The 24,157-nt window shown below is 30.9% G+C and overlaps 4 protein-coding genes across 6 annotated transcripts; all 4 read left to right on the plus strand.

Moving 5' to 3' along the window:
- The first annotated feature begins 542 nt into the window (after nucleotides 1–542).
- On the plus strand, nucleotides 543–4,014 carry LOC7457361 (uncharacterized). Of its 3 annotated transcripts, none has more exons than XM_024594598.2 (7): nucleotides 543–708; nucleotides 832–996; nucleotides 1,227–1,292; nucleotides 1,419–1,493; nucleotides 2,446–2,575; nucleotides 2,654–2,776; nucleotides 3,604–4,014. In XM_024594598.2, exons 2-7 carry the CDS (start codon nucleotides 839–841, stop codon nucleotides 3,745–3,747), a joined length of 696 nt encoding a protein of 231 aa, XP_024450366.1. In that variant the 5' UTR covers nucleotides 543–708; nucleotides 832–838; the 3' UTR covers nucleotides 3,748–4,014. The 3 variants fall into 3 exon arrangements, with proteins under 3 accessions (XP_024450366.1, XP_052306157.1, XP_024450367.1); XM_052450197.1 differs by having other exon boundaries at nucleotides 585–707; nucleotides 828–996; XM_024594599.2 differs by having other exon boundaries at nucleotides 592–737.
- Nucleotides 4,015–7,934: 3,920 nt separating this feature from the next.
- LOC7457362 (probable WRKY transcription factor 43) lies at nucleotides 7,935–9,518 on the plus strand. The gene is made up of 2 exons (XM_002301341.4): nucleotides 7,935–8,582; nucleotides 9,159–9,518. The coding sequence occupies exons 1-2, from the start codon at nucleotides 8,179–8,181 to the stop codon at nucleotides 9,334–9,336; spliced, it is 582 nt and encodes a 193-aa protein (XP_002301377.2). The 5' UTR covers nucleotides 7,935–8,178; the 3' UTR covers nucleotides 9,337–9,518.
- A 4,365-nt stretch (nucleotides 9,519–13,883) lies between these two features.
- Nucleotides 13,884–14,858, plus strand: LOC7457363 (late embryogenesis abundant protein Lea14-A). Its single transcript, XM_002301342.3, has 2 exons — nucleotides 13,884–14,182; nucleotides 14,526–14,858. The coding sequence occupies exons 1-2, from the start codon at nucleotides 13,977–13,979 to the stop codon at nucleotides 14,773–14,775; spliced, it is 456 nt and encodes a 151-aa protein (XP_002301378.1). The 5' UTR covers nucleotides 13,884–13,976; the 3' UTR covers nucleotides 14,776–14,858.
- Nucleotides 14,859–19,964: 5,106 nt separating this feature from the next.
- On the plus strand, nucleotides 19,965–20,869 carry LOC7457364 (late embryogenesis abundant protein At1g64065). Its single transcript, XM_002301343.3, has one exon. The coding sequence runs from the start codon at nucleotides 20,084–20,086 to the stop codon at nucleotides 20,735–20,737; it is 654 nt and encodes a 217-aa protein (XP_002301379.2). The 5' UTR covers nucleotides 19,965–20,083; the 3' UTR covers nucleotides 20,738–20,869.
- The last annotated feature ends 3,288 nt before the right edge of the window (nucleotides 20,870–24,157 follow it).

Raw genomic sequence — 24,157 nt, forward strand, 5'->3', positions numbered from 1 at the left:
ATTCTCAAATTTACGAAGTCTAAATTAAGGTAAAAAAAATGTTTATTTCAAAGAAGGTTTGTCGAAATCAAGTTGGGGTTTTTGGTTATAAAGATGAGATGAATGTATTGGTGGTTTTAGTTTGTTAAAACATTGATCGAAGGAGGTTATCGTTATCAACGAGATATGAAGATAAGAGAATGATAAGCTGGATTGCGAGGGAGGAAAAAAATTAAACAAAGAGAAAGAAAATATTTATACCAAGAACTTTTTAAAATATAGAGTTATATTATTAAGAATATATATAAGGTATAGAAGTTGGATCGAGTTTCTAGAATATTATAGATAAACTGATTTTTTTTAGCTCATAATATTGACACTTAAGTCTCAGCATGGATTGAGTACAGAGAAAATTTGATATCTCAATTGATGTATAAAATGGTATAAAGATACTTCTTCCATGTGGGAAAGAGAAAAAAAACAAAACAAAACAAATACTAGATTAGACATTATTATTAAGAAAAAAAGAAGAAGAAGGTCGTGTATATGCTTGACAGGTCGTCTGTTGTACTTAGAGTTGAGCGACATTGAGTTGGGATTAAACGATCATCGATAATCAATTCAATGATAACCTAGAAGCCCGGTTTTCCTGTTACTAAAAATAAATAAAACTTCCCGGTTCACTAAACCTCCATTCCCCGTCACCAGTGCAGTACTCCTCCCATCGAGGTCTATTTTCATCTCTCTCTATTTCTCCGGTGACTATTTTAGGGTTTAAGAAAGGGCTTTTCCTCATTTTTCTTCTTGAACTTCAACTCTTACATGCATAAATCATTGTGTTTCTTTCTGTAGATCCAAAATGCGAAGATCGTTATTCACATCATTGGCTCTATCTCTGGTAACAAAGCGAGGATTTTGTGCCAAACCAGAGAAAATCGTAGCTTCTGTACTGTTCGAGAGATTGCCAGTTGTTATTCCCAAAATCGACCCTGTGGTCTATGCATTTACCGAGTTCTCGTGAGTTTCTCTCTTTTCATTTTTTTTCTTTTGTTTGTTGCTGCTGTTAAAATTTTAAGCTAGTTTTTGTTTTATTTTTATTTATTTTTTTATAAATTCAGTGCTTTTATTTTCTCAGTTTAGGATAGGATTTAAATCTGCCGTTTATTTTTCAATATGTTACCAGTTCATCAATATTTGTTTCGCGAATTTGCGCTGTTTAAGCAAATTATTTTTGGGGCTGGGTGTAGATTTCGTTGGAGGCAGCAGTTTCGACGCAGATATCCAGATGAGTTTTTAGACAAGTCTAATTCTAGGTTAGTGAAATTTAACCTTCTGACATTTTATGAATCCTTGGAAGCCAACAAAATCACCTTGACAAGATGCCAGATGAATTTATTAGCTGTTTCTAACTAATTGCCTTTTTGTACTGTTGTAACTAGTGGAAAAGGTGACTATCAAATTGAGTATGAACCAGCTCCCCGCATCACGGAAGCTGACAAGACAAATGATAAAAAGTATGAAATAGATAAGTGGCTGTTGTTTCTTCCAATTCTCACATGAATTTGCTCGAGTGTTTATATTGTTAGATAGGCTTCTCTTGCTATTAATTCTCAAACATTGTGTTTTATAGAGATTGCATCATGGAGTTCTTGTGTGTGTGTGTGTGTGTGTGTGTGTAATTGTTAGAAGTATTGGCAATCTTTTGTGGGGGTGGGTCAAAAGGAGACAATTTTTTTAGGTTATGAAGGAAATTATTTAGGAATTGGATCAGAAAAAGCTTGGGAATTGGCGGAGGAACTTTTTCCTGAAATATAGATATAAGTGGAAAACTCATGTTTTTCAATCAGGAGTTATTCCTCCAAATTTTCATTGGTATGCTATTTTTATGTTAACAGAAGGTATAATCCGATGTTAATTTTGTTTCTAAAATGTTTTCTTGTTCATGAGGCATGCTAGCCTTGCAACAAGTACTTGATATGTGGTAGGTGTACAAAAACGTGCATGTCCGACTCAAAGTATTGGCAATGGATTATTTTTTTCTCCAATTATATATCCTTTGCTTGAGTTGTGCCGATGTTTCTTCTGAAAGATTTTTATGTTCTTATACTCTTAACATGACCTATCAAATTTCAGCATTTAACTAGCCTTGCTACATCAGGCTTGCTCATTTGTTCTTATACTTAAGTTGATTTAAATATCTTAAGTTGCAAAGATGGGGCATGAGTGAAGCAGCAGTAGCTTCTTATTGCTGATTGTTTGCTGAATGCCATAGCTGCATGTCCTTGCTGTAGTGTATTAGCTTGTATATTTCACATTTGTTCCAATTGTGTAAGTAGATTTCTTTTCTTTGTTGGCTAAAAGGGTTAACCCAATTGAATTTTGCCTTTCTGGGCTCTACACTGATACCCATTTCTAAGGAACAATCAGGATTCTAATGATAATGACCTCTAAATTTGTTTCACATAGGTCATTACAGAGGGCACTTGACAGAAAACTTTATCTTCTTCTTTATGGTAAAGCATATGGGTCTCCTAGTGACAAGCCTGTCTGGCATTTTCCTGAAAAAGTTTATGAATCTGAGGAAACATTGCGTAAGGTGAATATTGTTATGTGACTATCCATTTCCTCCTCTCCCTGTTTTATCCTTTTCTCAATAAATTCCAAATCTTTGCAGTGTGCAGAATCTGCATTACAGTCTGTCTTAGGTGAACTTTCTCACACATATTTTGCTGGCAATGCTCCTATGGGTCATATGGTCATACAGCCAACAGATGATGCACAAGAGTCTAGCTACAAGGTATGTTTCTGGAATTAAACCTCAGTAAGTATGGATGGAAGATATGTTGTGCCCAACATGTAGCATGCCATTATTTAATTCTTCTTTTCTTTAAGATGTTGGAAGTTCATCTGGAAAACAGAATGGAAAAAATAAAGGCCATGGAAGATTTTTTTCACTTAACTTTTATCTTGTACTATCATTAGTTAATTGAATATAGAGAACATAAAATTAATTTTGACACTACTTATTGTTAAAAAATGTAGCTGAATTAAGGTCCAATCATCTTAGTTACATCAAAATACACATTTATTTGCAAATATAGAAGGAACTTTGGTTTTTAAAATATCAAACTAGGAGATATAATGCCTGATATCAGCGTTAAAGATAAATTCTAAGACGTTTTGCTGTTAATTTTTTAACTATCTATATGTGCATCAATGGAATGTATTCTTGCCCTTGATAAGAGATTTCAAGAGACAAGTCAAGGTAGGATTGTTGCGATGTGAATGCAGTTGAGAGTATGTTTTTCATGTTTAATATATACTTTATACTTTTTTGAAATAAAGAATCAACATTTCTCACTATGTATATATATCAAATAGTGCGAATTTTGTGCATCAAACTGTAGCTTTTCCTTTTAATAATGAAACAAAACACACACCTAAGGATATCACATACCACTATGTGTGTTCTTTTGCCACTTTTAGCCAACATGTAAATATTTCTACATGTGATTTGCTGATGGTAGGCGGAGATAATTTATATAGTGGTATGATATTTTGCCTTCATTTAAATTGCTGACTAATAATTGCCCATATTATTTGCTCGCAACTTTTTTTTTCCAGCGATTCTTTTTCAAGTCCCAGGTGACTGCAATGGACAAATTTAAAATTGGAAAGTGTGAAGACTTTGTTTGGGTGACAAAGGATGAACTACTGGGCTATTTTCCTGAGCAAACTGAATATCTCAACAAGATGATCATCAGCTGATTTGGAAGACAGTGAGGTCCAAATGCACTTTGTTTCAGAACCCGGATGGATTGCTTATGATTCTGTTTTGCATTCAACACTTGCCATTCACTTAGCAGAAGGAATTTTGATATCCCTCAGGAATGGTCAATTGACTTGATTTTTTAGCATAGGCTGCTCAATTCCCGTGAATTCCCGTCCAGTGTTCCAAATTTTGGTGTTTTTCTGGGATTTTAAATGCCATCTGTTCTAAATAAATTATCAATAACCATGTGCCCATTACTTTAATATGATGATGATGCCCTGCTCTTCTGCAATAAGAGTTCTCCACGTCATCTATATATGGTAGTTCACTTTCAACGAGTAATTATCTCTTTGTGGAGAACACCTTCATAAACGATTATTCTTTGCATGACTATTAGTTTTATCAGTCATCAAGTGGAATTATGCTGTTTTTCAGCTGAACTGATTAATTCTCATAGTACCAGTAAGAAAATTGGCTAGCCCTTGCAGGTGAACTAATCAGGACGGACTCGTTGCAGGGGTGTGTGGGTGTGCTTTCTTCTTCTTCTTGGATTCGGACTGATTAAGAGTGTTCCGCGTGTAAAATTGGGGCCCCCGAAGCTCCGGAATCAAATATATCTCTTTGTTTAATGGGCTGAGGCTGCAGAGCCATAAGTTGTTGTCTTTTTTTTTCTTTTCTTATTTAGGTCGTAGAATTTTTTATTGTTTTATACCTCTGTTTTTCAATTTAGCCCTTTAAAATTATATTAATATGATTTTATGTGTTGACATCTTTTTTGGATTGGTTTCTTTCACTCGATGCGCTGACATTAAATCAACAATCAAGTTTGTAAAATATAGTTTTAGCTTATTGTTAAAAAACAAATTGAGATGTAAGGGATCAAAATTAACATAAATGAAGAAACATAGCATTTTTCATAAAAGGTGCCCAAAACTTTCATTTGGTTTCTCAAGTTTTAATTTTTTTTATTTAGTCCTTGTTCTTTTATATAATTATAATTTGGTCTGAAATTATATATCTGTCATGTTTTAGTCATTCAATGCTAACAGAGGTGAGAAAAAATTTGAGGTGATCAAATTTTAATAAATAACTCCCATTTTGGTGTTCATGATTTTTTTTTAAGAAAGAAACTCAATTAAAGTGGTTTAAAACTTTAATTATGCTGAAGAATAGAAAACATATTCCATTATTTTCATTATCATCACTTTTTATATTATTTTCTCCAGTTAATTATTCTTTTATTTTTTATATAGTCCCATAAAAATAGCTAAAATATTATTAATTTTCTTTTTTGCTTTATAGATTATGGTAAATTTTTATTTGAAAATCATGCTTTTGATTAAAAAAAACCTCCCTCTAAAATTAAAAAGAAATTAACGAATATCAAAAATGAAGTTTTGGCTAAAGAAATACATTTTGTTTCTTACTTAATTTAAATCATTTGAGTTTTAATATATATTTATTTAAATAATCACGTTGTTAATGAAAAATCATTGTTATGTCAAAATAATAAAAAAACTAATAAAAAAGAATTTTTACAAGAAAAATACATTTTTTCTCTTAGAATTTAAATCATTAGAGTTCTTAAGAATATTTATTTTTAATAACATAAAAAATAATTTGTTAATTTTAAATTTTAAATAAATAAGTTATAATTACATGATACACTTATAATATAAAAAGTCATATGGACTTAAAGATTCACCTCCAAGATAAATAAGTAAAAGCGAGTACAATAAAAAAATAATTGAGGTAAAATATTTATATATTGTTAAAGAATAATATAAATCATATCTTAAGACATCATCTAACAGCTTAAACTATTGGGTTGAGATGGTTCTTTGACATGGTATCAGAGCCTTAATGACCAAGCAGTCACGAGTTTGAATCTCACCATCCCTATTTATTTGATAAAAAATTAAGTACAAGGTAATGTGAGCCTGTGCAAGTTTCAAACCCAAAAGGCTTTCACTTGAGGGGGTGTGTTAGAGAATAATATAAATCATATCTTAGGATCTCATCTAACAGCTTAAGCTATTGAGTTGAGATGATTCTTCGACACATATATATCTATATTTTATTTCTTACAAGAAAAATCAAACTTCTATTTTACTTTTTAACTAGCGTGAAAAATATTTTTTTTTACAATTTATTGATTTATCTAATCTTAAATTTATTTTATTAATTAAATTTAAACTGTTTCTCAATTAAAATATTTCATGATACTGAAATATACATCTATAACATCAACGTCTTCTTCTTTTGTGTGGAAGAAACCAGAAAACTAGAAACATAAATCTATAATATTTTATTTAACATCCCTTGCTGATTTGGTTATAGGCAACAAAACTAGTTTTGTGGATTCTAGTTTTGTTGCCTATAACCATATCACCAAGGGATTCCTCTCAAAGTGGCACATGGCGATTATGGAGCTCTGGAGTGACTCTGATAATCACTTCTTCTTCTATTTCGAGGTGTTCCTCTATCTTCTCTCTTTTCTTGAATTCTCTTATATTTCACGTTGGGATGTTTTTTTTTCCCTTTCCTTCAAGGACGAAAAGGGCTACATTCTTTCATAATTTTCAATTGTAGTCCCTCTAGTTTTAATCTTTTTTTTAAAAAAAATCCAAATAATTTTTCGTAAAATTGAGTGTCAGCCCAACATGGGATATTTTTTTTTACTCTGCGAGAAACCCACACCAAGCTTACTGAATAAACCATCAAGATCAATCTCGAATAAAATATATATAAAAAGATCATATTAGGAAAAAAAATTATGTGGGTGCACTATAATCCACAATACAACTAAACGAGAAGCTACAAACAATTGAAACAGTCAATTGCTTAGCTTCTTTAGTTTTTCTTAATATATCTTCATATAATCTTAAAAATTTTCTATCTAATACATATGACGTTAACTAGAAATTAAGAAAGTAATTAAGTGTTAGGATTTGCATATCTAACTTTGATATTGAAACAAGATGATAAAATTGGATATATAAAAGCTGAAATGGAGATCTATATATATGTGATATTAAAAAAAAACAAAAACCCGAAAGCCATTGAGGAAACATTGTGCACATAAATACCCATCAGAATAGTGTAATTATTTTTTTTGCTCTTCTAGTAAAATATAGATTAACTTGCTCTTGAGGTAATTTGATCTTTTTCATAAAACACATTAGTTATTATGCAATTGTTTGAGGATAATTCAATTTTTTTTTAATCTTCGAAGAGCACATAATAAACACTATATTAACCTTAAAAAAAAAATTATTTAAAGGATCATCATGGTCAGTTTGGTTTTTTTTAACATTTTTTAGGAACATTGTTAAGACTTTCATAGCCTTAAAAGCAAAAGAATTAAAACTTGCAAATAATAGTATTTTTCAATATGGTTTTTTTTTGTAATTAACAAATTGATCGAAGTTGATTTGATTTTTTTATATTTTTAAGGAATAATGAAAAGAATATTTTCATATCCTTAGAAGCAAAAAAAAAAAAACTTGAAACCATGGGTATTTGTATATTTTCAGACTGGTTTTTTTTATAATTACAAGGTTGGAACAAGGGCAACATTGTCTTTTAGTGATTTTAATATTAATTAAAAAATATTATGGAGCGTGCAAGTCATGCATCAGGGAGTGGGCGATGCTTGTGCTCTTTAGACAGCACGTGCAATGTTGTCTGATGTCCAAACACTTCCTTTTAAGACGATATTGGAAGCAGCTCATTGTGTTCTTTCTTCCGGTGCCGTGCATGTGCCTAGAGGAAAAGTGATTGAGCTTCAGTGGATTTTTTTCTCCTCTTCCTTCATTTCTCTTATTTCTTCATCTTGCCAAAAAATAAACATGTCCTTACGGTAGTTTTTTGTATCCAATTTAATCCTTATTTTTTATTATTATTATTTATTTTGTTTTTAATATTTTTTATTGATTTTTTTCTTCAATTGCACCCCATGTTATTTTGTTCCATTTAATTTTTATATCAATAAAGGTTGGTAAACAGTATCATATCCATTACCCTAGAGGAAAATTTCCACGTGTTTCAATTGAGGTCTTCTTTGAAGCCTAAGAATGATGCATATATAGTAGTAGTCTATGCATGCCATGCATGCTATAGTGCATTGGAGATAACGATATGCATAAGTTGGGCACGTCTCCCTTTTCACTTAAGGGCAGGTAAACAGAAGTAGGTGAGATGTAGTTGGCTTTACCCTTTGCTGCAAGAGAGGGAAATTGAGACTGAAACAGACTCTCCTTTCAAAAAATCTAGCAAACCATCTTCATCTCTCTATTTGTAGGTCTGTCCAACCTCTTCTCACCTTCCCAGTTTCCATTACCTTTTTCTTGACCTCTTCTATGTTTTCATCTTAAACATTCTCAGTTCTCCTCTGATCATTCTCTTTGTGCGTAGCCCCACAATTAATGGAAGGCCATGAAGCCCCACCACCACCACCACAACTGCCACAACTGGCGCCATCCCCAAACCCTTCCTATCTCCTTACACCCTTACTACTGCCATCCTCCTCATTGCAGTACCCTTCTATAATTGAACCTCAAGTCCTTCCGGATATTGATTGGGTTGGCCTTCTCTCTGGCCAATCCCAGCTCGGCGAGAAGAGGCCTGTAATGGAAAGTGCTTCTATGGTGGCTGAAAATGGAGCAGAGGAAGAAAGGGGAAATAAAGATGAGAAGAAAGGGGGAAGAATGAAAAAGGCGACCCGGCCAAGATTTGCTTTCCAAACTAGAAGTGCAGACGATATTCTTGATGATGGATATAGGTGGAGGAAATATGGGCAAAAAGCCGTGAAGAACAGCAAATATCCCAGGTTTGCTAGAAATTAACTTAATATTAAGCTATTCTAAACAAAAAGAAAAGAATCATTGCATCATATAACATTGCATGCTATGCATTTTAGATTTTACATGTAACCCAATTACTAATTAGTCCGATTGATATTTTATGTGAGCGAACTAAAGTTTCTCATTGTGTAAGATCAAATATGTATATAACGAACCTCACCCAAGAAAAGATCAAAGACTTTTCCATAAAAATCTAGCTAGCTAGGCCTAACACATTAAAGGCTAGGGTTAGGGTTCGGAAAGAACAACAATCATGCATGACAGCAGCAGCAGCAGCAGGAATTGTACGAAAGAGTATTGTATGTATTGAGTTGTCTGAATTGTGTGGATCACAGCCCAAGCTCATCCTATTTCTTGCGGTCTCCATATTAAGTGTGTTTATTATACAATTTCACCCACCTTTTCTAATTACCCTTAATTACTGTTTTTCATATTTACACAAAACATTAATTAATGAATTGCTTTTATATATTCAAGTATATATTAATTATTTAATAATTTTGTGAAATGTTTTGCGTTGATTTTATTTTATTTTGCCAAAGGAGTTACTACCGGTGCACGCATCATACATGCAACGTGAAGAAACAAGTGCAAAGGCTATCTAAGGACACAAGCATAGTCGTCACGACTTATGAAGGAGTTCATGATCATCCATGTGAGAAACTGATGGAAACCCTAACTCCTCTTCTCAAACAGATGCAATTCCTTGCTAGGTTCTAATTATTAAGCTCACTTCTGCACAAGCAGGACCTGTTGTTCTTGGGCATCTTATATCAGTCTTTGTATATAGTGAAAACTTGTAAACTTTTCCATCTTCTTTTTCTTTCTTTTTTCTTTTAATTTTACAACTAGAAAGATCGATAGAGTTTTTATATGAATTGGAACTAAGTATATTTTTCAAATCCATCCAGAACAAGCTATCCACATCAAAACAAAACATTAACGAGAATTTAGCCTCGTCTAATTAAAATTTAAATTTAGATGATCAGAATAGAATACGAGCATCTTTTCTTGACATAAAACAGAGCTGTGCAAGCTTTTTTATTATTATTATTAATATGGGTGTTCGGGCTAGTTTGCGTGTACTTTGACTAATTTTACGGACCCTAAAACTAACAACCATGTAAATTTTTAATAAATATTATATTAACAATTACAAAACTCAAACCTGAAATTATTTATAAAAAAACCCCTTTTAATTCCAAACTTTTATATAGCTTCTTAGTTTTTCGAGTGCTGGCCTTGTGAAAATGGTCCGCGTTTTATGGAGAAAGAGAGGCGTCGAGATTAGAGAGCCGAATGTTGCGTTGTGCGGCCCATTCTCTCAATTTGGGGCTTGAGGTGCCGATTGGGCCATTCATTTCGGCTAAGAGAGCAAATTCATTTATTAAGGATCCCCTCACCACATCCTGAACTGATACTTTAGGTGTGAACTAGCAGGCAAGGTCGATGGATGCCGCAGGACTCTTTTTTCTTTTTCTTTTTCTTAAACCTATTTTTATATTAAAAAAAAATCATAATTATTATTCAAGTTTCCCTCCGCCTTTTTTTATTTATAAAAGTACGTCTTTTTATCATCATATTGTTTTCAATAAAACTTAAAAAAATTAAAATAAGTATTTGTAATCATTTCAATTATTTAGATTTAAAAAAAAGACATTTTTTAATCAAGGCTTTTTTCTTATTGATTGTTTTTTATATGAAAACTGGTCTTTTTTATTAGATGAATGATTCTTAAAATAAAACCTCATGATGATCTGAAAATAAAATTTTAATAAAAAAATCATGCCTTTATAATTTTCAATTGACTGTTGAGAAAAGAAATTGATAAAATTATATAAAAATAACAAAAATAGGCATTTTATTGTTATTGGATATTCATGAGAATTGTTTTTTTAAAAAAAACTATACATATTAGTTTCATATATATATAATTATTCATAAAGTAATGGTTAAAATTACCATAAAAGCACTAATCTTATTTGAATATATAGCATAATCAAGTGGTTTTATATATATTATTTATATAATTTTATTTAAAGATAATTTTATATAAAATAAAATAGTAGGCACATATTAAAGATCAGTCTCGAATTTTCTCACCGCCTACCATTCTTAAGTTATCTAGACGGTTTCCATTAAATATCTAGCTCAAGCCAGAAAATATCTTAGCTCCAGAAGTATCTAGTAGGCTGCAAGATATAAAATAAAGTGCGTGTATATATGTGTGTGTGTGTGTGTGTGTGTGTGTGTGTGTGTGTGTGGTGCCTGCGTTGTGTGTGCTGTGCAGTAAGTGAGAAGAAAAATAATTTGTAGCCAAGAGTTTTGTGTGCTGGCGCGCTCTGTGAAAAGTAAAGATGTGTGTAGCGGTATTTTTAAAGTATTTTTTATTTGAAATTATATTAAAATAATATATATTTTTTATTTTTAAAAATTATTTTTTATAGCAACGCATCAAAATAATTTTAAAATATTAAAAAATTAATTTTAAGTAAAAAAAATAAAAATAAAATAAATTTCTTCAAATAGGTTTTTAAAACGTAAAAACAAACAATGTTTAAGTGTAAGTTTTGTTTGGTATTGTGTTTCAAATAGAGGTTTGGTAAAATTTAAAACTTTTCTTGTTTAAAATTTATTTTATATTTATTTTATTGTTTTGATATATTGATATTAAAAATTAAAAAGATATATTATTTTAAGTGCGAGTGTGTGTCGTGAGGTATTGTGGTAACTTTTGTGGTTGTGTTTAGAAAAAAATTGTTTTGTAAAAAACACTTTTAGTTGAGGTTGGTTTGGTAAAATATATGTTTGGTTAAAACTGTGATTAAAATTGAAGTTGAACAAAAGGTAGTTGAAAGTGTTTGGTTAAGAATGCTTTTCAAATTGAGGTTATAAAATAATTTAAAAAAACATATATTAATATTGATGATTTTTAATTGAAATATTGTAGATTCAACTACTGCTATTACATCATGAAATAAACAATACTTTATATAAGGTATTTTTTATTGTTTCATTAAACTATCTGCAATTTCATCACGTACGAAATCCATCTGACAAAGACTATAGTTTCCATGGCTTCCTGAGCGTGCAACAACATCAGGTAAAATATCATTAGGAATAAAATTAGGATTGCAATCAAATTCTGCAAATGCTATGTTATTATGCGATCTCCTTCTAATGTAATTATGTAGTGCCATTGAATAATGTTAAACACTAGTTTATCGAATAAAACACAATATCTAAGATTTTTTTTGGATTTTTTAATTTTATTTTATTGGGTCGATCTGGTCCAATGCATTTAGGTTTGGGCCGGACTCAGTCCGCCCCATGATCAGTGGAGAATGAATTAATTAACTCTTCATTGTTCACTTTGCAGAACAGTGGAGACGGGAAAATGCAGCAGAAAAAAAAAGAAGGAAAATGAAAAGAATAAGAGGAAAAACAAGTTACCCTGTGCGGCGACAATGTCTAGCTGGCGGTTAAAACGGCAGAGGCCGGTGGTAAACTAAGGGAGCTGCTTGACTGATGGACGATAGGTTCTGGGAAGTTTGATATTCCTCTAACGAGTTTTTTTCTCTTTAGAAATATATGTTTTGTGGCCAAACTGGTTTGTCGGTGGATAATTGAAAAGCTAAGGTGAGTTACTATTTGTAAAGCTCAACTTTTTTGTTTTTGTTAAATCAGGTGCAACCTCAATTTATGGTGGGTTCCACCAAAACAAAACCAAGTTTTCACTTAACCAGATACATATTTATGTGACTCACTCTCAACTTTACACACAGCCGCATTACCAAACAGCCACTAAAATATACATGGATTATCAACTCAGGACATGTTTGTTTGTTAAATAAGTATTTTTTTTTAAAAAAAAAAATTTAATGTATTTTCAATCAAAGAATATTTTTAAAAATAATATTATAATATTAAATAAACACTTAATAAAAGTCCATGTGATTTGTTTTCCCACTGTTAGAGTTCTAAAAATTCAACAAGTGGAATCAGAACTATTGCTCAAAATTCGTGCTCCAAATAAAAAAGTTTACAATTGTGTCCCATACCCGAGTCGAGGGTGTTCAGCCCATAATGAGTGCGCATCCATACATAAGCCCATGCCGCAAACTGTCTGCTTTGAAATGGTGGTAAGAGACGTGTCAAAAAATCAAAGGAAGGGTGACGATGCTGGAAAATATATCCAGTAGAAAGATTGTCATTAAATTAGATTCGAAGGACTTAATGGCACAGCGATACCTATAAAAAAAAAACACAAACACTTAAATTCGTTCAGTCGTGTATAGGTGACGATAAGACTGATTATTTTTTAAAATTAAATGTTTTTAAAATTTTGTATTAAATTTGTGTGGTGTTAGAATTAAAATTAAGAGAGGAGTTGCATTTTAGCTAATTGCTAATTTATCTTTGGATTTTTTTTTATTTCATCATTAATTTATTGAAATTTATTCTTTTGGATTTTCTCATTGTTTCTAGGCCTGATTTAAAAATCAATCTGAAATAAATATCATATCACAAGTATGAGTGGAATGACTAGTTAACTTAAATTACATAATTTTTTTATGTTATAAAATATTAAAAAATAATAATTAAAAAAAAATAATCGTTAAAAAATAAACCCTGCTCACGGCGAAGCTCTGTAAACCTATCTAGTAAGTATCTATTATTGATTTGAGTCCCGAAACAATGCATTAAATGAATAGGTAATTTTGTCGAGGTTTAGTGACATTTATCGTCATTGTGAAGCGTCATTATAAATAAATTTTGCAATAAAATTAGAAAACAAGGCACAGACGTATCGAATTAAGAACTTTTAAAAACTTTTAAAAACTAAAAAAACAACCCTCTAAATGGTAGTGCAATGATAAGAGCTTGGGATCAAAATATTTGCTCCTTCTATGGTCTCAGGTTCAAACCTTTTGGTTGCTTATATAATGGCCACTGGAGGCTTACATGGTCGTTAACTTCAGGGCCCGTGGGATTAGTCGATGTATGCGCAAGCGGGCTCGGACACCCATGTTAAACTAAAAAAAAAACTTTTAAAAACATATCTGGATGTAATTAATAAATCATTTTGTTTAAGTACTCAACTGACAATTAATTATACAATATGCTAGTAGCTAATAGGAGACTTCCCTCGATCGTACCTCTGTAGTGAAAATATCTTGAGACACGGGGAGACCCACGACTTACACACGTATCTTCAGCGATGTCGACGACAAGACACGCTACCATTTCCTACAATATAAACAGGAGAGAAGCTAGAGAAGAGATAACCATCATTTCTGTGGGAAATAAAAGAACTAGCAAAGCCCCTGACTAATTAAGTTTATCTTGCAATTACAAAAATGTCGCAGTTGCTAGGCAAGGCCAAACATTTTGTGGCAGAGAAGGTGGTTAATGTCAAGACCCCAGAGGCTACCATCACCGACATGAATCTGGAAAGCGTGCACCCAGACAGCATAGACTATGGTGCCAAGGTGTCTGTCAAGAACCCATATGGAACTACGATCCCTATTTGCGAGATCTCCTACTCTTTCAAGAGCGGTGGCAGGTAACTCAATACACTCACCATCCCGTTTCACTTCTTTGTTATTGTTTCTTTTTATCTAAAACGTGTACAATATTGTTCAAAGAACGCGCGCGATTTGTCGGAAACTATTGGATTGCCTGCTCTGTATGGTTTCGAATTAAGATTAATTATTGCCAAATGTTTTTTGTCGTTGATTAACTCAAGATGGTAATGCGGAATATCAAGGGGGCTCTTAATCCAATTTTCAAGTATTTAGGAAAGCCGAAAGCTTAAGAACTTGAGATGGATAATTTTTTTAGATTTTTATATGGTTAGTTTCCTAAGGCGTGGATTTTTCTTGACATGATTTGCATATTGGGAGCAGGATGATTGCATCAGGGACAGTGCCAGACCCTGGCTCGTTGAAAGGGGACGACACAACGATCTTAGATGTGCCGATGAAGGTGCCACACAGTGTGCTTGTGAGCTTGGTGAAGGACGTTGTTGGAGACGGTGATATAGACTATGAGTTGGTGTTGGGTCTCACAATTGACCTTCCTATCTTTGGCAATTTCACCATTCCTCTGTCCAGGAAGGGTGAACTCAAGCTGCCTTCCCTCTCTGATATGTTTTAATTCTCTCTTAGGTTGGATCTGGATCTGTTTTTCTATTATACTAAGGGATAAATAAAATGGAAGTGTGTTTTTGTCCCGTACAAGTTCTTGATTTTGCCTCTCTCATATTTGTCCTCTTGTATTTATACTGATTTTAGCTTTAGTTTTCACTGGGCAGTGCTCCCGCAGAAAGCGTTTTCTGTTTATCACAATCTTGTTTAAAATCGAAAGAAAAATCTAATTACAGTTTTAAGTGGGTAAATATTTTATTCTGGCTATTTTATATATATATTATGTTAAATATTAATTATGGTTGTTACTTGCAAAATAGAAATGTTAAACTATGCAATTTAAAAAATAAAAAAAAAGATATTGATTAGAATTAAAAAACAATTAACAGCGTCCAGGCAAAAACGAAAAAAGAAGAAGCTGGTTTAGCTTTTTTAAAAAAATATTTTTTTTTTTAATTTTAAAAGTCTACAAGTTATACATCTTTGATATGCGACATGTCATCTCATCTACTAGAACATATTTTTGGTCCCATGAAAAATCGAGACTTGAGTTTTTAGATAAAGAAATAATTATTTTTCTACTTATTTTTATTTAAAAATACAAAAAAACCGTCAAATAACATTTTCAATCCTAAAACACTTTATAATCCATTCAAAAATCTTAAATCAAAACAAGATTCATGATGTCGGTAACCTACCCCTAATTTCAGGTAATGTAGTTGATAGCTATTATATTGCTTTATATGATAGCTATTATATTGCTTTATATGATGGCGTTACTGGAGAGAGTTGATATGGTTATTAATTTTAGGGTATGTGAGATTAGTCGAGTTACGCGGAAGTTAGCCCGGATATTCATGTTAATAATAATAATAATAAATCATATTTATTAAAAAAAATTTCCAGCCTAAGGAATACCTCTTGAAGTCCTTCTCGTTTCCCTTCCGGACATTGGGAGATGCCTTCCTTCCAATCGCTAATTTTCTAGTTTACTTGATTTATTATCCTTCTAGAGCATATGTTCTCTCTCCTGATAAGTCAGTTAGCAATCCAGTTCCTGGTTCCATTGAGAGGCCCCTTTTGAGCAAGCAAGTTTTCAATCAGGAGTCTTTGAATAATATCCTTCAACGACAACGGCTACCACTCGCTTCACACTGTCAATTTCCGGATCGAAATCAAAAGTCTTTCCGGCTTAGCAATTTAAGTAAAATTCCTAAGTACTTAACAATTCTAATATTTTACCAATTACAATACCAAAATATTTCATTCGGAGACTGTCTATGCCAGAGCTCGATGGATCACGTAGTTGAATGTTATTGTGGAAATCATGCCAAATCCAAATTTAAATGTGGACTTGAGATCGGGCTATTACCCATTAACAAAACTCTAAACATTAGGGTGTTTTCCCTGCAACAAATTGATATTATGTTGTATGGTGAGCTCACACTTAATACACCGCGGACTCATTATACACCTAGTGTCATTTTTTTTAAATTTCATTCTTTTTAAAAAAATTGAATGCCAATTTAAGTTAAATTGTTAATTAATAAAAAAAAGTAAAAGATAGAGGATTAAAATAAAAATGACAAATAAAATAGGTGACAATATCTATAGTTTGCAAAAAAATAAAGTTCAATTTAATCCTTATATTTTCCAATTTCTTTTTTTTAGTCATTTTGATTTTTAAAATTTTAATTTTGGTTCAAAATTTTATTTTCCTTATTTTTCAATCCTCTATCTTTTTTTTAAAATAATATATACTAAAATATAGCTGTCTTTTTTTTTACTGTTTTTTTTTAATTTTTTTTTTGCTTTTTTCTTTGTGTTTTTTTCTTTTAATAATTTTTTTAATTTAGTTTGTTAATGTTATTTTTTTTATTTAGTTATCAGATTTTCATGACACGAATCCCGGGTTTAAAGGGTTAACCCAGAATTTTTTTTTTCAACTTTTTTTTTTTAATTAATTTTTTTCATTTAGTTTAGTTTGTTAATATCAAATTTTTTTCTATTTAATTATCAGATTTTCATGACACTTACCCCCGGCTTAACAGATTAACCTGGTTTGACAGTTTAACCTAGTTAACCCATCAATGTTTTTTTCTATTTAGTTATCAAACTTTTATGACGCGAATCCCAGGTTTGACGGGTTAACCTGGGTTGAAGGGTTAACCCAGTTAATTCAATTTTTTTTTTCTTCATTAGTTTTTTTTCTTCCTGTTGGTTTTTTTTTCATTAATCTATTTAATTATCACACTTTTATGACACGACCTTGCAGCCAAACCCACATCCAAGGCTATTAGATCTGGTGTTGCAGTCAAACTCACTTAAACTTAGGTCATGTAAGTTTAATGTTATTATTAATATTATTTTTGGGTCAGGCGTTACAGTCAAACATAAAACTCTTGGATATAACTTTACAGAAAAACCTAACATTTTTAGATCTTAATTTTTTTTTAATTTTTATACAAAAAAATAGACCCGCGGCATCGCGCGGGTCATGTAATTAGTCAAGATGTATATTGTGTTTTGTAATTGTTTTAGGTCAAGAATAGGTTTGTGATTAAAAAAAAAAACTGATTTTCTTACCCCCACTAAAGCTAGAATATGGGAAGAAGCAAGCAACGTGTCACAAAAAAATAGAGCTATTTCCAAATAAAAAATATAAGGACCCAAGTATGTTGGCCCTTCTCAAAATATGTTGGGCATGACTTACTAGGCCTAACAACACCTAACCTTTTTATTTTTATTTTTATTTGTTTTTAAATTTATAGCTTTTTTATATGCATTTTTTTTAATATATATCTAAATTAATACCCTTCTCTTTAATGTTTTAGATCGTTTACTTAATCTTTTATAAATAACCGTTATTTGTTAATCATTTTGTATGTATTTAATATTTTAAAGAGATTATTGTAATTCATATATAATTATTTTTATGTTTTATATAAATAAAATTTATTTTCATGATGTATTTATAAAAAATAAAAATTATTTGTTCTTTTTAAGAAAAAATAATCTTTAAGATAAAAAAAACATGTGCATTAAAGGGAAAAGTTAGGCTTGAGTATTATACTTATTTATCTTTTACTTTTAAAGAAATAATTATCCTTTTATTTTAGAATTTGATTACATTAGTACCTTTTTCTCAATTCACTTCATACATTCTAAGATTTAATTCCTTTGGCATAAACAACATCTTTACATTTATCAATTAAAAGAATCATGATACAGTTAAGCACGCTCATAATATTATTATATTTTTATACTATGTTAAAAATTAACTTGAGATCCTTATATACGATGTTATGTTAACAACTCTTTTTTGTATTTATTAACGCATATAATCATTGCTTTATTTCATTATATGCAAGCAATGACTTTTTTATTTATAATTATATTTTTTTCTTAATTTAAAAAAACATGTTAACAACACCTACAAATTCATTCTTTTACGTTAGAAAAATAACTTATCCAATTAACGGTGAAGTGAGTCGAATAGACGTGTTAATATTGTTTTTGTATTTATTGACATAGATATTTCTTGGTTTATTTAATTAAATGCGTGCGTAATTCTTTTAATTTATAATTAATTTTTTTTTTATAAAAAAAAATGTTGGAAATTAAAGCTTTTGTATTCATTTTTTTGTTGAAAAAACAATTATCTGAATATCTAGTAACCATCTAAAAATAAAACAAAGTGCCTTAAGATTGTCTTGGTTTTATAAATATGCTTGCAAATTGGTGCATGCATGATGAATTGTTCATGATGCACATTTGCACGTGAGTGTTATATTTGTATCTGATTGTTTAAAAAATCACTCATATTGCCATAATTAAACTTTTAATTTAAATAAGGGTTTGTATATTTTTAGAGATTATCCTCTGGAAAGTGGTTTCATTTTAAAAAATATTTTTTATGAAATATAAATTTCTAAAAAGTAAATTATTTCTTGATATTTGATAATGTCATGAAAAATAAATTGGAAAATACTTTCTAATATTTGGTTATATCATGAAAAATGAGTTAAAAAATAACTCATTAATGTTTTTTTTTTCAAGTTTATTAAAAGAATAAGACTAAATTTAATAGATAAAAAGGTTGAAAGGGGATGAAATTGAAAAAAATAATTCAATTTCATAAATAATTTAAATAAAATAAATAGTAATCAAAAGAACTTAAACCAAATTTGATAGATAAAAAATTTCAATTAAAAAAAAAGAGAAAAACAAGTAATAATCAAAATAACGAACACCAAAGTTGGTATAAAAGTCTAATTAAATCAAATTCTAAGGGATGAAATTGAAAAAAAATTCAAAACAAAAAAAATATAAAAATCAAAAGATGAAGAACCAATTTGATATAATTAACAAAATACAAGATATTTTTAAATTTTCTGCAACTCTTTGAAAGTGTTTTGGTTTAAAATAAAAATAAAAATATTTTTCTAAAAATAAATACAAATTTTTCTTTGATTAAAAAGTATTTTTTATTGATATTTTTTAATAGTATACAAAATAAATACACGGTAAATTTTAAAAAATAATTTTCAGTAAATTATTTAATTAATTCCTTACATCATTAAGCAGACTCTATTAAATTTCAAATCATTATAAAAAGGACCTCAAAAGGATCTTCATTTGAACAGATTACATAAATTCTGGTGAGATGGCGGGCGAAAGAAGGCTCTTCGATCTATTGATAATCTCTTCGAGGAAGGAGTTGGTTAGCAGTTAGCGTCACACTTGGCCTAATTACCACTGCCGATTTTTAGCCAAATTGACCCTCGGCAACTGTCAATGCCGCGAACTAATAATCTTTGAATTTAGTTTCAATTTTACATAGTCTAAGTTGTTTCCATTTTTTTTTTAAAAAAAATGAATAACTGATAACAATTTTTTCTTCTCTTCGCCTCGTGAGTTGAAGATTTAGGCTCCGTTTGAAATTGAAACTGTTTTATAAAAAAAATATTTTTTTATATATTTTTAAATTATTTTCTTCTCCTGCAATTATGATCATGGACGTGTGCTTGATGAACCTGACCAAGAAAAAAATGTTAAAATAAATGTTTTTAGTGTACGATCATATACATTTGAGGCAAGAGTCAACACCTTGAAGCTTTGATCAGGACAGAAACCAAATTTCTAATCAAATAATGTCATCGATCTGAACAAAATTCAAAGTTCAATTACTTCACCACTGACTCCTATTACAATATAAAACCACAACACAATACTTCCAAAATCCACCAGAGTTCAGACCACCTAATATCCTCCTGTAAGCATCCTTGATCTCCTATACCCTTCCAACCTCTAGCCATATGGCGAAACGCGAGCAGGTAAGACCACTGGCCCCGGCTGCGGAGCGCCGATGCAGCGACGAAGAAGGGGCTTCTAAACACCATAAGAAACGAAGCAGAAAATGCGTCAAATGCTGTGTATTCGTCACAGCCATATTTGTCATTCTAGTCACAGCGATCATAGTTTTACGTTTCACTGTCTTTCGTGTCAAAGACCCTGTCATCACAATGAACAGTTTCACGATCACTAAGTTGGAGCTAAGCAATGGCACAACTCCCAAGCCAGGGGTGAACATAACCCTAATTGCAGATGTATCAGTTAAAAATCCCAACGTAGCATCATTCAAGTATAGCAACACCACCACAACCCTCTACTACGACAGGCAGATAGTTGGGGAGGCCAGAAACGGACCGGGCCATGCTAGGGCCAGACGGACCATGAGGATGAATGTTACTGTGGATATCATCCCAGACAGGATCATGTCAAACCCAAATCTGAATGCTGATATGAGCTCTGGGATATTGTCCATGACCACCTACACAAGAGTTCCAGGGAGGATGAAAATAGTGATTGTCAAGAGGAATATTGTTGTGAAAATGACCTGCAGCATAACACTTAATATTACGAGCCAGCAAATTCAGACACAGAAGTGCAAGCGGAAAGTTGATTTTTAGAGCATGGCATACCATTAATTGTTGCTTCTTGTATTTTAATACCTAGTGCAGATGTTTGGTTGTAGGAGACTGAGTGGACTGTGATCCATACATCTTTATCTTCCTAAGTGAAATATGAGCTCTATTTTTTTTTCCCTTTCTCCAAAAAACGATTCAGTCAAATGGATTTGAAGTGATTTTTGAGGTCTTTAATATTAAACCATCATCTACTCACGGGAAGAAACTTACAAACATAAAACTGCCGGTGTTCGTAGGCTAGGTTAGTATTGATAATTATATCTAATTTAATTTTTAATATTTTATAAATTATGGATCTGATTTAAAAAAAATAGAATTGAACGGGTTAGATATATCAAGTTAAGCTAAATTTTGTGTGAATATTGTAGATATCTACGGGTTGAACATATAAATTTCATTATTCATCGAAAATTCTAAAAAATACATTTTCAAAAGCATATAATTGTTTTTCTTTAATCACAATTAATATTACAATGTTTTTACTGTATTTCAAACATATAGTTATTACTAAACATAAAAAAATGACATATTTAAATATGAGATAAAAAATTATATATATATATATATATAAAGAAATTTTTTTTTAATTGGATGAGTTATGCGGATTAGGTTGGATTAGGTAATTTTTAAAAATCGCATTCAACACTTAATATTTATTTATTTGGTTTTTTAATATATTATTATTTGTAATATCTACAAAACCAACTTTAATGGATTAAATTGGATCAAATATTACGTATTAATCGGTTATTTAATTTAAACATTGAAACTTTAAAATAGCCGCCGTTTTACTGGGGTAATTCCATCATGATGCTAATATGTAAGAAATGCGAAAAGGCAAATGTTGTAATTTTTTAAGAAATTATATTTAGTTCCATTGTTTATATATATATATATATATAATTTTGTTAGTCATATTAGAGAATAATATAAATCATATAATAGAACTTCACTTAATAGTTTAACTTTTTAGGTTGAGATGATTTCTTGACATGGTATCACCAAGTGGTTTCGAGTTCGAATCTCACCATCCTTATTTATTTGATAAAAAATTAAACACAAGGTAATGTGAGTCTGTGCAAGTTTCAAGCTCAAAAAGCTTTTACTTGAGAGAATGTGTTAGAGAATAATACAGATTATATCCTGGGACCTCAAATTCTTTTTAAGATTTCTAAATTACCCTTTTGAAATGTATTTTTAATTTTATATGTTGGAGGGGAGATTATAATATTTCATTAGACATGAAAGATATTTAGGAGGGGAAAAATCAAATTGTAATGAAAAAACAATAGAAGGGCTAAGTAGAGACTCGACATGCATTGAAACTCTCAAACAAAGGGATTGAGTAATTATTTCACTATATATAAAAAATTTATTCTTTTTTCCCCTCTTACATAGTTGTTATTAAAAGAACCCTTAATTGCGTGGACTTGGGCACTGATCAACCATGGCAAAGTGTTTTTCTTTCTTTCCTTTTCATTCCCCTTCGTATACACTATACAGCACGGGAAGAACAAGCCAACCCTGTGACAGCGTGACCTGTGGTAGACAACTTTTGTAGAGGTAAAAGGCACTAAAAACACAGCGTTTCAATCGCTAAACTAAGTTGGTTATGTGTTGACTCCGTTGAATATGACCATGTTTGGCATATATTGGACCACAGAGCTGCAAGAGTAGTGGTGAGACCCCTTACCCACAACCTACATTAATTAATTACTGATTTGTTTTTGAAAGAGGGCAAAAGGCACTAAAATTGCTAATTGAACACGTTCCTCGTTTTATTTTTGTTTATGCATATTGGACACTGATCTAACTCGAGGGCCATAATGAAAAAGAAAAAACTAAGATGACCAAAAAAAATCACTTTGGTTAGTAGAGGGAGGTTAGCATTAAGCATGCGAAGTTCGGAAACGATAAGGGCTTCAAGGAGAGTGGAAGCAAGAAATTTGCAATAGAGGACATTTGTCCATTTTCCAGTGACCAATAGAATTTGTTGCTTTGTCCAACTTATGCACGCCATCAAATCCCAAAATTGAATGAGTGCAAATAATCCATTTCATGTCATTTAAAGAAGGGGTCCATTTTTTGGATGATGACGATGGAGATATTTGTGCTCTTAAATAAAATCGCTTTATCTTTCGACCGCTTAACCTTTTTGGAGGGCCTTCTTCCTTTGTAACGCAAGTGCAGTTACGGCCGATTGGGGGTATTAATAGGGTTTTTATAACAACGTTTTAATTAGAGTTTTAAAAAAATTATTTTTTATTTTTAGATTATTTTAATATATTCATATCAAAATAAATTTTAAAAAATAAAAATATATTATTTTAATATATTTTTAAATAAAAAATATTATTACAACACTCTTTAACTGTATCAGATACAATTTTTCTTCGTAGGGCTCAGGCCCACTTTTATATCAATGACGAAAAAAAGTAACAAAAAAAAGCGTCCATTGAATCAGAATTTTTTGGTTTAACAATTAAAAGATCTCATGTTTCAATAGAAAACCTTTTTGTAGGAAAGTCTAGCCACTAGCCACCACAGTATATATATGTTTCTTAATTTTATTTTTATTCAATTTTTTAATTTGTAAGATTTGTTTTTTATTATTTTAATAAACTTGAGAAAAATAAAATATTAATAAGTTATTTTTCAGCTTATTTTCTATAATATAACCAAATACTGGAAAATGTTTTCCAATTTATTTTCCATTACATTGCCAAATATTAAAAAATAATTCATTTTCCTGGAATTCATTTTAAAAGAAAAACTACTTTCCAGCAAACAAACAGGTCCTTGAAGTTTTCACGATTCTATCAATTTCATTTTTTTTAATCTAACTATACTAGCGAATTGATGGGTATTGAGAAGTTTTGGTTTGGAAAAAAAACTTGATTGGATCCATATAGTTAATTAGTCCTTTCTTATATGAAAAATCCTACTTTATTTTTAAATTATATGTGAGCATTTTTAAACAAAAGACAAAATGGGGAACTCAGTGGCATGGTTTGTGCATGCTCTGCTTGTTGTCCCATGAGCTTTACTTAGAAACCCGTGAGGATATGACCATGGATAACTCCATTTGGGCTGAAACGCTCTTGTTGCTATTTCACATGGAGAACGTGACAAGTGCCACCATTATACTAACAACTAAAACAAATAAAAGGTCAGGCAGTAGCTCGAGTGGCTGAAGCACGTGGGGGTAACTGAGATCGCAAGTTTGATTCCTGCTAGCGACGTGGATATTGTTGCATTGTGATCATAGTTCTTAAATTCTGCTAGGGTTTTAAGTTAATATTTTTTTAAATCAAAATGATATTTTTTAATAAAAAAATAAATGTTAACAAGTTGTAATCGAGTTTTTAGTCGGGTCAATTGAGTTACTCCGGATTTTAACTT

This window comes from Populus trichocarpa, chromosome 2, assembly GCF_000002775.5.
Source record: "Populus trichocarpa isolate Nisqually-1 chromosome 2, P.trichocarpa_v4.1, whole genome shotgun sequence".
Lineage (NCBI taxonomy): Eukaryota > Viridiplantae > Streptophyta > Magnoliopsida > Malpighiales > Salicaceae > Populus > Populus trichocarpa.